General features: G+C 51.4%; 6 protein-coding genes across 6 annotated transcripts; 2 read left to right on the plus strand and 4 right to left on the minus strand.

The window, feature by feature from the left end:
* Window positions 1–497: 497 nt before the first annotated feature.
* Window positions 498–1,526, minus strand: N7482_000436 (uncharacterized protein; the record flags this gene model as incomplete). Its single annotated transcript, XM_056682561.1, has 1 exon — window positions 498–1,526. One exon carries the CDS (start codon window positions 1,524–1,526, stop codon window positions 498–500), a length of 1,029 nt encoding a protein of 342 aa, XP_056546167.1.
* Window positions 1,527–1,828: 302 nt separating this feature from the next.
* On the minus strand, window positions 1,829–3,219 carry N7482_000437 (F-box protein; the record flags this gene model as incomplete). Its single annotated transcript, XM_056682562.1, has 3 exons — window positions 1,829–2,447; window positions 2,503–3,012; window positions 3,101–3,219. The coding sequence occupies 3 exons, from the start codon at window positions 3,217–3,219 to the stop codon at window positions 1,829–1,831; spliced, it is 1,248 nt and encodes a 415-aa protein (XP_056546168.1).
* An 814-nt stretch (window positions 3,220–4,033) lies between these two features.
* N7482_000438 (oxidoreductase, short chain dehydrogenase/reductase family superfamily) lies at window positions 4,034–4,944 on the plus strand (the record flags this gene model as incomplete). The annotated part of the gene is made up of 3 exons (XM_056682563.1): window positions 4,034–4,661; window positions 4,730–4,826; window positions 4,878–4,944. 3 exons carry the CDS (start codon window positions 4,034–4,036, stop codon window positions 4,942–4,944), a joined length of 792 nt encoding a protein of 263 aa, XP_056546169.1.
* A 561-nt stretch (window positions 4,945–5,505) lies between these two features.
* Window positions 5,506–6,072, minus strand: N7482_000439 (GNAT family N-acetyltransferase; the record flags this gene model as incomplete). Its single annotated transcript, XM_056682564.1, has 1 exon — window positions 5,506–6,072. The coding sequence occupies one exon, from the start codon at window positions 6,070–6,072 to the stop codon at window positions 5,506–5,508; it is 567 nt and encodes a 188-aa protein (XP_056546170.1).
* Window positions 6,073–8,316: 2,244 nt separating this feature from the next.
* On the plus strand, window positions 8,317–10,349 carry N7482_000440 (flavin-containing monooxygenase; the record flags this gene model as incomplete). The annotated part of the gene is made up of 4 exons (XM_056682565.1): window positions 8,317–8,628; window positions 8,690–8,700; window positions 8,756–9,008; window positions 9,066–10,349. 4 exons carry the CDS (start codon window positions 8,317–8,319, stop codon window positions 10,347–10,349), a joined length of 1,860 nt encoding a protein of 619 aa, XP_056546171.1.
* Window positions 10,350–10,697: 348 nt separating this feature from the next.
* On the minus strand, window positions 10,698–12,170 carry N7482_000441 (LLM class flavin-dependent oxidoreductase; the record flags this gene model as incomplete). Its single annotated transcript, XM_056682566.1, has 1 exon — window positions 10,698–12,170. The coding sequence occupies one exon, from the start codon at window positions 12,168–12,170 to the stop codon at window positions 10,698–10,700; it is 1,473 nt and encodes a 490-aa protein (XP_056546172.1).
* Between the last annotated feature and the right edge of the window lie 185 nt (window positions 12,171–12,355).

Here is a 12,355-nt window from a genome sequence, read left to right on the forward strand (position 1 = left end):
TACATAGCGAGGATATCCTGACTATTTTTGATTCCTGTTACTGAAGCTGTCTATGTCTGAACGAATCTTTTTTTCTGGGAGTGTATCTAGATTATGTTTGACCACTGCTCCTGTGGAGTATTTTGTCCCCTTTCGTCCGGTCCATTTGCCAACCCCTGGTCAATTTTTCGAAGGCAGATTGGCTCATATTTCATGAATGAAGAACCAGGAACCGAAGCCTGTGTGCTGTGCAACCTATTTGTCTCTGCACAAGCAATCGCCGGTTGCATTGGGTAATGGTCCGACAATAGTCATATTCTGGAGGTCATGTTCTGGAGTTGATGGCTGCAAAAGAATCCCTGTAAGTCGCTTTTAGGGTAAGAGGGTTGCCGTCGCTGACCGCCAGGTGGTCATCATTGGCGCAGGGAGCATGGCATTTGATCCGCAGAGCGCTTGTTTCCTCTCGATAGGCCTATCGAAGGCTGAGATCATATCATCCGATGAACACCAGACGAGATTCATGTAGTCACTTGATCACCAGTAGCCTTGCGAATCACCGCCCGGATCAGAGTTTCACTCGCCTGCAAAGAAGGGGAATCTTGCTCTTCCTCCTGGTCAACGGCCCGTCTGGCATCCACAACTAGCTTCACACGCCCTTCGCTCCCCAACACAAAGCCAGCGCATGCAACCTTAGACAGTCGGACATGCTGCCTAGCTACTTGATTCTGCTGCGAGCCATCTAGATCCAGCTTCATTGCCAGGTGTGCCTCTAGATAGGAGGTGAGGTTCGCAATTAATGGACTCTGCAGCTTCTGCTGGAGAGTTCGTCCAGTCGATTTCACTGTATCGCCACGAAGGAAATCAACCAGCGAGGAGCGGGAGATGCTGATATTGAGGTTTCGCAACGCCGGCGCGACAGATGGCGAGAATGCCAGCGTGAGCTGTAACTCCTTGATGACTTCCTCGACCGTATTATCTGCGGTCGAGCGGGCTCCGGAGCTGCGCAGCTCACCGACGAAAGTCTCCAACGCTGTACATAAAAAGCCAGAAGGAAGTCGTAGGTTCGAGCAGTACGTGTCGAAGTTGGCGGACAAAAAAGTGATAAATGTTTGTCGCAATGCGTTGGGGAATTTTGTCAAAAGTAGAGGCAGACTTGTTGAGCCTTTGCGCGCCTGAGAGGTCGAATCGGCTTCAGAAAGAAGTGCAGCCTTGTAGGTGATGTTTTCGTATTCCAGTGTCACCAGGATTCCGGGGAGCGAGACGCCGGCGCGCACGTCGCGCTGGGAGGGCCCCGCAGCGAAGTATTCCCAACGGCACTCCCTAAGCGCGCCTGTTTTAGAAAGCGCGTCATCTTCTGCCGTGCTTGCGGCGGAATAAAGGCCCGCAAGGACATCGCCTGTAAGTTGATCGCGCAACCGCGTCGCATATGCTTTCAGTGCGGCGTCGTTGTCGAGGAGGGTCGCAAAGTCCTTCCCATGGTAGAGGGGGGAAAGACGGTGGAGCATCCACGACGTGTTGAACAGTTGCCACGGAGAGGCTCGCTCCATAGTTATAATTGTTTGTCTATCTATCGAAATTCTCGTTGTTAATCGAGGCCCGATTGTTGGACCGGTAGATATTCGGCGACGCGCCAGGATGCAAACAAACCAAACGACCGGGGAATTTATGCAAGTTCGACTTCTTGGCAATGTCCAATACGGAGGTACCATCCGCGAATGGAGGTTGATATGATTGGAAAAAGTATATTTATATTGCACGAGTTAAGTTCTTACATTTCATAAACTCCAGATATTCTCCCATGTTGTTTTTACCCAACGCCACAATGCTCAGAACCAATGCACAGTCATCATCATGCCCGCCAACCCGAGGCCGGCCTGCAATCTGGGCACCCAAACAATATTGGAATGCCATTCCAAGTCCATACATTCTCTAGATCATGCGGTATTGCCTGTCGTGACTCCAGCTCTCTGGTGGCGGCATCGAACCAGAGATCCCGCACAGAGCTATGCATATTCCGATTAGACGCCTGGCCAAAGATCACAGAGTTCATGCGATCTTTTTCATGTGTTGTCATGTCGCGGTAGAAGTTGCACATGAAGTCCTTCCGCTGCATGCGCTGGTTGCCTCCATCGCCGATCTCGGCAGAGAAGAACTCGACAATCCGGGTGAACGGCGATAATGTCAGGAGGGAGCTGATCCACGAGTCGTCGATTTCTGCTCCTGGGGTCATCGTATGCCGAATGTACGACACTAACAAGTGCATGCAGTGGTGCGTCGCAACCAGCGCGGCGGTGTTGCTGAAAGGGGGTGCTTGGAGGATTCGAGTTTGGAGGTCCCGATACATCCTCCGGCGTGTTCCTATCGGAATGGGGACAGAAAGGCGTCCTGCTTCGTGTTCTCGAAGGAGCATGTTTGTGTGCTCGCGCCTGGCGGAGGCGTAGGATTGGAGGAAGTATAGTGTGTAATACCTATATGGTTCAGGATGAAGCCTACATGCCTCTCTCTACTAGAACGAGCACTTACATGAGCGGTGCAAGATGGAACCAGATGCTAGCTTTGCCTTTCTTCACTAAAGCCGTTCGTTCGGCCTTTCTAGTGGGAAACGAAGTTCGGAGGAAGATCGGCTCGGTCTGTACGAACCGGTCCATAACCCGGTCCGCAAGGTAGTAGCATAGCATTGAGCATTGCTTCTGCCTTTGCCGGAGACCATGCAGATATCTGAATGTGTAGAGGTGCCCTCCTCGGGCACTTTTTGACGGCGGGAAAAGGTCCGACAGCAGCACGACATCATCTTCCGGGTTCCGAGTGTAGGTGCGTTCGTTGTCAAGTGGGGAGGGAAGGGTACCATGGCGGCGTTGGCGAAGGTACTGGCGGACAATTTCGTGCTCATTGGAGGTCAAGAGAGCATTGAAGGCCTTGCAGACGAGCTTCAACGTATAGAATTCGGGGGTTCCGCAGTACCCAAATATTTGGATCTGGATCTCAACCGGGAGGCCCCACGGGGAGGGAGGAGGAGGATCGGCATTGTCGAGACTGCCAGTGAGAGAGACAAGTGGTTAGCGACAGTGGCAGAGGCACTTCTTGGCACCCAGGCTCGGACTAAGGCGATAGCGCCACTCACCCTAGTGAAGACGAGGATCCCGGGATGTTGCGCTCGGATCGATCCCTAGACGTCGTCCTCCGGGCGATCGCAGCTCGAAACTTGTGCACCGTCGGCAGTATTTTAGAGAAGCCGGTCATTCTGGGGCTCAAGACCACCTGGATTGACCAGCTCCAGCAAAGCCACACGGGGGAGCGAAGTCAAGCAGCTTCACCCTGTTGCTGCAGCCTGGCTCTGCTGGCTCTGTTCACATATGACTAAGCGCTGCGCGGCGCCATGCATAATCTGGGGAATACGTTGTTTCCGTCTCTGTAAATCCTCCGGTCATCTGGTGCACGGCTGGCATCCAAGGACCAAAGGGCGTCTTTCGTGTGACTTGCGTCGCTCAAAGGGTTCTGGCCTGGTGGGTGAGGGGTTGGTTGGAGGAAGTTGTTTGTGGTTGATCTGTCTCAGCAGAGGCGATCTATGATAGGCCCGCCCCCATGAAGCTCGCTAGGCAGCTTTGAAAAGCGATACAGGGTTTCACGTCAAGGGGGTGAAATCAATCCGAGGAATTCAACGAAAAGATTCAATGATTCAAAGACTGCATCCACCCTCAAGTTTGAGTGAGCTATGCTATTATGCCCATCCTTAATCGGCCTCTGGTAGTTGGCCAAATCCATACTTTTGGAAAACGATAGCCCCTCTGGACCGCCCATTGCCGGTTATTTTCCTCCCTCTCTATGTGCAATTCCTCCCTCACTATCGGCTTCATAATCATTCATTCTGAGAGCGCATGAATTGTCTGCAGCACACCATCTGCCGAATTATAGGCTAATACGGCGCTTCAAGTTGCGTGGGTTAGGCTCAGATCATTACGTCATCGCTCTTGCGTCAGACGCGTTTTCAAATACACCTGGGAGAAGTGTGCCATTTGCTCTCTTCAACTCCCTCTCCAAGCGCTCAAAGAGAAGCATGGAGGCAAACTCGAACACGGATAGAATGAGCAACCAAATTCTCATCGTGGGTGCCACCCGGGGCCTCGGGGCTGCCCTCGCTGCACTGTACTCGAAGAACCCCGCCAACCATGTATTCGCAACCTCAAGATCCTCGGCTCCTGCCTCGAAGTCCGATATTACTTGGCTGACAGGGATTGATGTCGCCGAGCACGATGTCGGTCAAAAGCTGGTCTCGCAACTCCCTGCATCGACCAAGTTCTCCACGGTGATCATCACAGCGGGGTACTTTGGCTTGGAGACCTTCGACTCCCCCGACTGGGAGAAGCAAACCAAGATGTACACCATATCGGCCATCAGCCCTGTCTTTGTGGTGCACCATCTTGTCAAAGCGGGCCTCGTGGACAAGGGGAGCAAGGTGATTATCGTCAGTAGCGAAAGCGGCAGCATAACGCTTCGCCATGAGAAGGAAGGCGGAGGCAACTATGGCCATCACGCTAGCAAGGCAGCGTCGAACATGGTCGGGAAGCTGCTGAGCTTAGATCTCAAGCCGCAGGGCATTGCAGTGGGCCTGGTTCATCCAGGCTTCATGCGGACGGAGATGACCAAGGGTGTTGGGTTTGACAAATATTGGGACGCTGGTGGAGGTCAGTCTATCCCTTTGCAGGACCTCTTCGTTGCACATGGCATAACCATCAGACTGATTTCGGAGCAGCCGTGACCCCTAGTGAAGCTGCCGAGTCCCTCGCGTCATTCATCGACACGTTTGACATTAGCAAGACCGGCGAATTTTGGGCACCCAGAGGACCGGGGTAAGTGTGTCTATTCTGTTGCTGTAGAGTCAGTTCAATAACCTTGCACAGAGACATTGGCACGGCAGAGAGTGTTCTCGGGAAAGACTTGCCCACGCCTTTACAGCTACCATGGTGATTCAAAATGAGCAGTAGAGGCCTAGCAGGCTTCCTTATTCCCGCCAATGGCTTTTTCACGATTGAATAAGGCAATATGTGTGAATGACGTCAAGACATACCGTGTCTAAGGTCATAAACCGTCACATTGCCGCTGTACCTCCCAGGGGCATCAATATCACGCAGCTGGTAATATTCTATTGTCACAATTCAGAGTTACGATTCGAAGTTATCTCGAAAAGCATTCTGTTCGGACTCAGAGAGTGTGGACGGACGTCTTCGGCTGCTCTCGGGTCAGCTGGAACAGCCTAGTGTTCACTTTAGAGTGAAATAGACACCGCCCATGAGGCTCTGTAATCTGGGATTGAGCAATGCCGCGTAGACTCTTCACAGAGAAGTGGCTGGAGACAGCTGATACCGCAGGGGAAATACAGTTCGTTGGATTGTTGAGCGCATATTCAACCAGTCTACAAGCCTACAGTATCAATCAATACAGATAGTAATTCTATAATCTTGATTTTTATGAACATGGAGGCCTTGTAAAAGCCCACAATCAATATACAATGGCAGTCTCCCCAACAGACTACTCAGGTGCATTCGGCCGTGCACACATGAAGACCAAGTCCTGTCCAATATCGGGCCGTTGCTCATGGCCAATCACCTTCATGCCAAAAATCTTGGAGTAGAAATCTTGCACCCGCTTATCGCCAGTCAGAAGCATGATCCGGCGTAGATATGGCATGTTTTCTTTGGAGAAGACCTCCACCACGCAGTTCATGAGCCACTTTCCGAGTCCATGGCCCTGGTACTCGGGGAGGACATAGACGTCCGAAAGGTATCCAAAGGTTGATCCGTCTGTGACCATTCGCGCAAGTCCAATTTGCTCTGTGCTTTCTGCGGTAGGAGAGAAAGGCCCATCTTCAGGCTTGGGTTGGGTCTGCCTGTAGACGCCGAAGCTCATGGAGCCGTGGAGAATTTGGTGCATGACTTCTTCGGGGAAGGGTTTGCCCCAGTATAGGAATTCTCGTCCAAAGGCTTCATTGACAGCCTTGACGGATAGCAGTGATGGGTCGTTCGAGATGAAGAACTCGCTGTCCGCTCGTGTCCATGTCCGAGGAGGAATCGCGGTGGTTGGTGGGGTAGAGGCCATGATAACAGCAATGCGACGAGTGCCTCTTGTGAAGCTCTGGAGCGACTTCAGACAAACAAGACAATCTGTGCCGAAGGTATATAGCTTGGTATTTCGAACTGTTTCTTCAGGCAGCCATAAATGTTGAGGAAATTGATAAGCAAAACCCTCAGCTCGGCGTATTCTTTTTTTTATTACAGTACCTAGTTAGGTTGAGTGTGGTAAATATCCCCCGTTCGCACGATGTTTTCGAAATATCTAAACATCTAATAAATAGTTTTGAGCTTCACTACTAATAATAATGGGTATCTCTAGGAGACTTCTAATAATCTAGTAATAATAGTTTCTATATATTTAGTAATCTAGTTAGTAATCTAGTTAATAACCTAGAGTTTGCTATGTAACAATGCGTAAGGATGCGTAAGAGGGTAATTTTAGGAAGAGGGTCGGCTCAGGTCATGTGTGGACCAATAAACTTACGGATGAGGACCGATAAAGAATGGCCTGAGCCGACCTGTTGTCACAACGCTGAGTTGCTCTCAGGCTGCAGGTCGGCTGGACAGCGGAAAAACCTCACCTAGACAGCGGGGGGCTCACTTTCCTAATTAGGCTAGATCCGGCCATGGGTGACCTGCACGCTCAGTTGCTCTGAATAAGTCAGTTGCTTATCGTGAGTCATTCGGAGAAGTCCAAGTGCGACCGAGGCCAGGCTGGCACCCGCCGTCCTATTCTTTACAATTCGTTTCCAAATTATTTTGTCGTCCAGCCCAGGGATAGTATCTGTACTGAAGGGATGTCAATGCGCACTTGAGATTTGATTCTCTTCATCTTCCCTTATTTTTCGGAATTGGAAAATCGCTCCTTTTAGATGGGCTCTGCCTCGAGGTCGCTAATTACGGCGGACGATAGCGGCCACTGGGAAAATGCACAAAGTATGCATATTATAGACCGCCCTAGGGACCGCTCTGTAACGCAGGAACTGTTCTTTACTACATCTTTCCTATACAAATATCGATTCTCCACGTTCTACAGTACTTAGCCCTATCGCGATAGTCTTACCGGCCAAATACTATCCTAGGCAAGGTAATCATGAACTACTACTATCCCAACGTTCCTATAGAATATCTCCTACTAGCGACCTTAGTATAGTGTCGCTCGTAGCTTTAGTAGATTGGGTAGTAGCTTGTGGGCGATAGCTTTGACCCTGAAAATCCACTATTTTAGCTCTATAGGGAAAAGACTAGCTATACCGAGCGGTGTATGAAGCACTTCGGCTTCGTGCATTATACTACTATGAATCCGGAGAGGAGCCTATCCTAGGCGTTTGTATAAAGCCGTATAGTGCATATTCAAGGTCGCCAGCAGCCGAGACAGCCGATATAGTTCAAAACAGAATCTATGTTAATATGGGCGCTGTAATAGTAATTCAGGTATCTAAACTTTCTGCTGGTCTTAGAAAATGCATAATTATTCCATTTTCCCAGTGGCTGCTATCGTCCGCCGTATCGCTGATGTACAACTATCTGAGAATATGCGAAGGCCAAAATCCAACGAAGCTACTCAATGACGTGGAATATTCTCAGTGTATTTAGATCTGACCAAGACGTCTGCCGTGTCCATGCGAATCATGTTGGCTCAATATGGAAACTATACAGGCATCGAACCCCGGTCCGGTGCACGGATTCCCATCACATCGTGTGGATAGGCAACAGTCTCGATTCAATCTTCACTACTCAGTAAGATTCGAATATTGATAGTCATTTATATCTCTGTTAGTCTCTGTCATTCGGGGACCTCTGAATCGGCCGAGAGTCCAGCAGACAACCGTAAGGACTAGGCCACCCCCAACGAATCGGGTTCATTATAGATGCTTATCAACGCGAAGGACCAAGAACACTAACAGTCCATGCTTTTCACCCCGCAATGGCGTTTGGAGTGGGGTTGATGGTGTTGTTGACAAGAAGCATCTCCAACCCCTAACGCCATCGCTGTGCGCGATGGTGTTAGCCACGACAAATCAAAAACGCACATATTGCAACATGGCCATTTCTGGCGGCTTACTTGCGATGGTACCACTGAGTGGCCTCTTTGTTAAATGCGCTTGATCAGTTTCGGATTCGAGTTGCGTTCGAACTGTTCCAGATGGCGTGCAGAAAACTGGGAGGGGTCAAACATACATTAGAGCTAGTAAACCCAATTCAATGCGAGATGATTTATTTGATATTTCTTTGAGTCGCAGAGACCGACGGGTATTTGATATTCATCATGGCTCTCCTGGAGAATCCACAAGTTGCGAATATACCACAAAGTTCCTATATCACGACCACCGAACCCCTAAAAGGTCCATCGGACTCCCATGCGCCTTCTGTGACAATTAAAAGCACTGTCGACGAGATCCATACAAATGGAGCTGCGCCCAAGCCCCTGTTCCAGCTGGAGGAGCACCCGGTTGATGAAGTAAGACCGATTAAGGTCGGCATTATTGGTGCCGGCCTCTCAGGAATTACGGCCGGCATCTTGCTACCCGTCAAGCTGCCGGGCCTTGACCTTCGCATCTATGATAAGAACGCCGATGTGGTACGTTATCCTCACACATATTCTCTTGCCAAGTGGCTAACTTGGTTATCTATTTATCTAGGGAGGCACATGGTAAGCTACTCTCGTGTACTTACCTACCGGCGGGATCTAACGGTGGCTACAATAGGTTTGAAAACACATACCCCGGGGTGAGATGCGACATTCCTGCACACGCATACCAATCGGCATTCTCGCCAAACACCCAGTGGACAGAAGAGTTTGCTCAGGGTGCTGAGATCAGAGATTACTGGCAAGGCGTAGCGCGGAAATACAATGTATACCAGTATCTCCGCCCGCAGCAACAAGTACAGAAAGCCGAGTGGCTGGCTGAAGAAGGAAAATGGAAAGTGACCATCAAGCACGTTGACGGCTCCGAGAAGGTAATAATCTTTTCCCAGCATATTTCAAGATGAGCAACAACTAACGCCACTCTCTAGGTCTATGAAGAAAAGCTAGATATCGTCATCAACGCTATCGGCCACTTTAATGCCTGGAAGTTGCCCGATTATGAAGGGATCCAGACCTTTCAAGGCCCGCTCTTCCATTCGTCAAATTGGGATCATAATGTTGACTTGAAAGGGAAGCGAATCGCCCTCATTGGCAACGGTGCTTCTGGCTTGCAGGTTCTTCCCTCGATTCAGCCTATCGCCAGCCATGTCGACCACTACGCTCGAAATCCCACTTGGGTGGCCGACTCTTTTAGCAGTGGAAACTCCGGAGTGCGCCGACTAGAGCCGAATCTGTTTTCCGAGGCGCAGCTGGAATCATTCAAAGATCCCAAGAAATATCTGGAATATCGCACAGAAGTTGAAAGAGGGTTCTTCCAGCGCTTTGGCGCTATTTTCAAAGATACGCCGGACAACCATTCTCTGAAGGAGAAGTGGACCGAGTTGATGTTGAAGCGAGTGGCCGACAAGCCTGAGCTGGCCGACATCATTCTTCCTGACTTCCCGCCTAACTGCCGCCGTCCTACTCCTGGGCCAGGATATCTCGAGGCACTAACCAAGGACAACGTCAGCTACATCCGAACACGCATCAAGCGATTCACGGAGAAAGGAATCATCACGGAGGACGGAGTTGAGCGAGAAGTCGACGTGACAATCTGCTCAACGGGTGCGAACGTCGACCACGCCCCACCATTTTCCATTATCGCCAATGGTATCGACCTCAGATCCGCCTGGAAGAAAGATGGCCAGTTCGGATTTCCATATTCGTACCTCGGCTTTGCGACCCCGGGCTTCCCCAACCTCCTCTGGCTCGGCGGTCCCTACTCCTCCGGCCACAGCGGCACCGTGCCGAACAGCGTAGAGAACCAGGTGACGTATATCGCAAAGGTACTTCGCAAGGTCCGCAGCCAGGGCATCAAGACCATCGTCCCATCGAAACAGGCAGCAGATGACTTTGTCGAGTACTGCGATGCCTTCTACCCGCGCACTGTGTGGACGGCCAACTGCAGTTCGTGGTATAATGGCGGCCAGCCCGGAGCCCGGATTCACGGCCTGTTCCCGGGGAGTGCATCTCATGCAAATTATATTCGTCGAGATCCTCGGTGGGAAGACTGGGAGTACACTTATGTCAACAACAGTGGCAATCGTTTTGCGTTCTTTGGGAATGGATGGACTTCGAGGGAGCTTGATCCGCATGCCCACCTAACGCCTCATCTGAAGCTTCCTGGGGATATGGACTTGAAATCCCATTTGGAGGGCTGGTGGGATGTCTGAGTGTTTTTTTCTGTTTTCTATACGAGGCTCCCCTTTACTAGATTAGATACATGTGACTATCTTCAGGACCTGTTCGAACAACATGACTTATAGCTGGAGGGTATCAAGTCCCGTCCCTTAGACAGCAAGCATGGACTCCATATCCTTGATGGTAGAATTTTATCCGAGACAACAATAGTCCCCTCGCATTAACCACCAGAGGCACAACTTCCTTCTGTCATACATAGTGTACTAGAGAATCAAAGCGTTGTACTCAGGATTCATTCTCTTTGATTTTCTTCTATCTTGTGCTCAGCCCGTATAATGCTTCAAGATAAATTGACATGCTTTAAATTAGAACAATGCTATTTATTCCGACTCATTCAATGAGTAAGGCGGCACCTCTTCGCCCGCCTTCCAAAAGTACTGCGCTCCCGGATGAGCCGCGGGGAGTCTCGACTGTCCCCGCTGCCCATACATGTTCTCTCGGAAAGTTCCTCCTTTGACCGCATAGTCCGACCAGAACAGACCACGGCGTCGCAGCTCGGGAAGCAAAAGCTCGATAATATCGTCAAAGGTTTCCGGGAGGCTAGCATAGCTGAGGTTGAACCCGTCCACATCACCAACGGTCACCCATCGCTCCAACTCATCAGCGACTGTCTTAACACTGCCGATGATTTTGACCCCATTGCCGCCCAGAACCAGATAATCAGCAATAGTCCTCTTGTCCCACTTCAGGCCTTCTGTGCCGGGGACGGTGCTAGCCCAGTGGTTCACCATACTTCTGACAGCGGGCAACTCGACGAAGCGGAAGTCCTGGTCGTCGGCGTACGTGGATAGATCATAACCGGTCCAGCCGCCGAACAGAGCCAGCGCACCCTCCCGATCTCCGTATTTCTTGAACTCCTCGAATTTGGCCTGTGCCGCTTCATCTGTCTCTGCCACGATGACCAGAGCCCCGGCCACAACCTTGATATCTTGCGGGTTTCGTCCCAGTTCGGCAGCTTGCTGGCGGATACTATCCACCGAGGGACGCACCAGCTCTGGCTTCTGCGCGTGAAGGAACACCGCTTCGGCGTGCTTGGCGGCAAACGCCTTTCCAGCCGTCGACGTCCCCGCCTGCAGCAGGAACGGCGTGCGCTGTGGACTCGGCTCACAGAGATGCGGGCCAGGCACTTGGAAGTACTTCCCCTTGTGGTTGATCTGGCGCACACCCCGGGGATCCGCGTATTGTTGGCCAGCAACCGAGCTATTGGCCTTAGACGAGTCCGCCTTCCAAGTCACGGCATCATCCCGCCACGACCCCTCCCACAACTTGTATGTGACATCCAGGTATTCATCCGCAATGCGGTATCGCTCGTCGTGCTCGACCTGCGTATCGAGCCCGAAGTTCCGCGCCGCAGAGTCCAGGTACGAGGTGACAATGTTCCACCCAATACGCCCATTGCTCAGGTGGTCGACCGTTGAGAACCGTCGCGCAAGAGCATACGGCGCATCATACGTCGTGGAAGCCGTCACGCCGAAGCCGATGCTTTCCGTCGCGGCCGCCATGGCCGGGATACTGTACAGAGGGTCATTGATGGGGAATTGCGCCGCGGCAGGAATTGTCGGGTCTAAATTGGCGGGGCCCTTGTAAACGTCGTAGCCGCCCAGGACGTCGGCGAAGAAGATGGCGTGGAACTTGGCGTCCTCGAGTTTCTTCGCCAGCGCGACCCACGTCTTGATGTTCTTGTAGTCCGCGCCCTTGTCAGCCGGATGCCGGAATAGGCCTGGGTTCAAATGGCTGGGCGATTGCATCGCGAAGGCATTGATGATGAGCTGCTTGTGGTTCTTCGAGGACATGGTGGCGGCGATTTATGAGGCACGGGCAGGCGCGGTATACAAGAGAGGTATAGAAGGGAGGGGGGGACAAGGGGACAAGAAGAGCGCAACGCGTTTTATCAGTGCTTGTTTTCGGTGTCCTCTTCTTCATATTTATTTCTCCGGCATGGCGTCTTTGCCTGTCACCCCCCGCAGCTCCTTGCGGT

The sequence above is a fragment of the Penicillium canariense genome (genome assembly GCF_028826845.1).
Source record: "Penicillium canariense strain IBT 26290 chromosome Unknown utg000001l_segment0_segment0, whole genome shotgun sequence".
Taxonomy (NCBI): domain Eukaryota; kingdom Fungi; phylum Ascomycota; class Eurotiomycetes; order Eurotiales; family Aspergillaceae; genus Penicillium; species Penicillium canariense.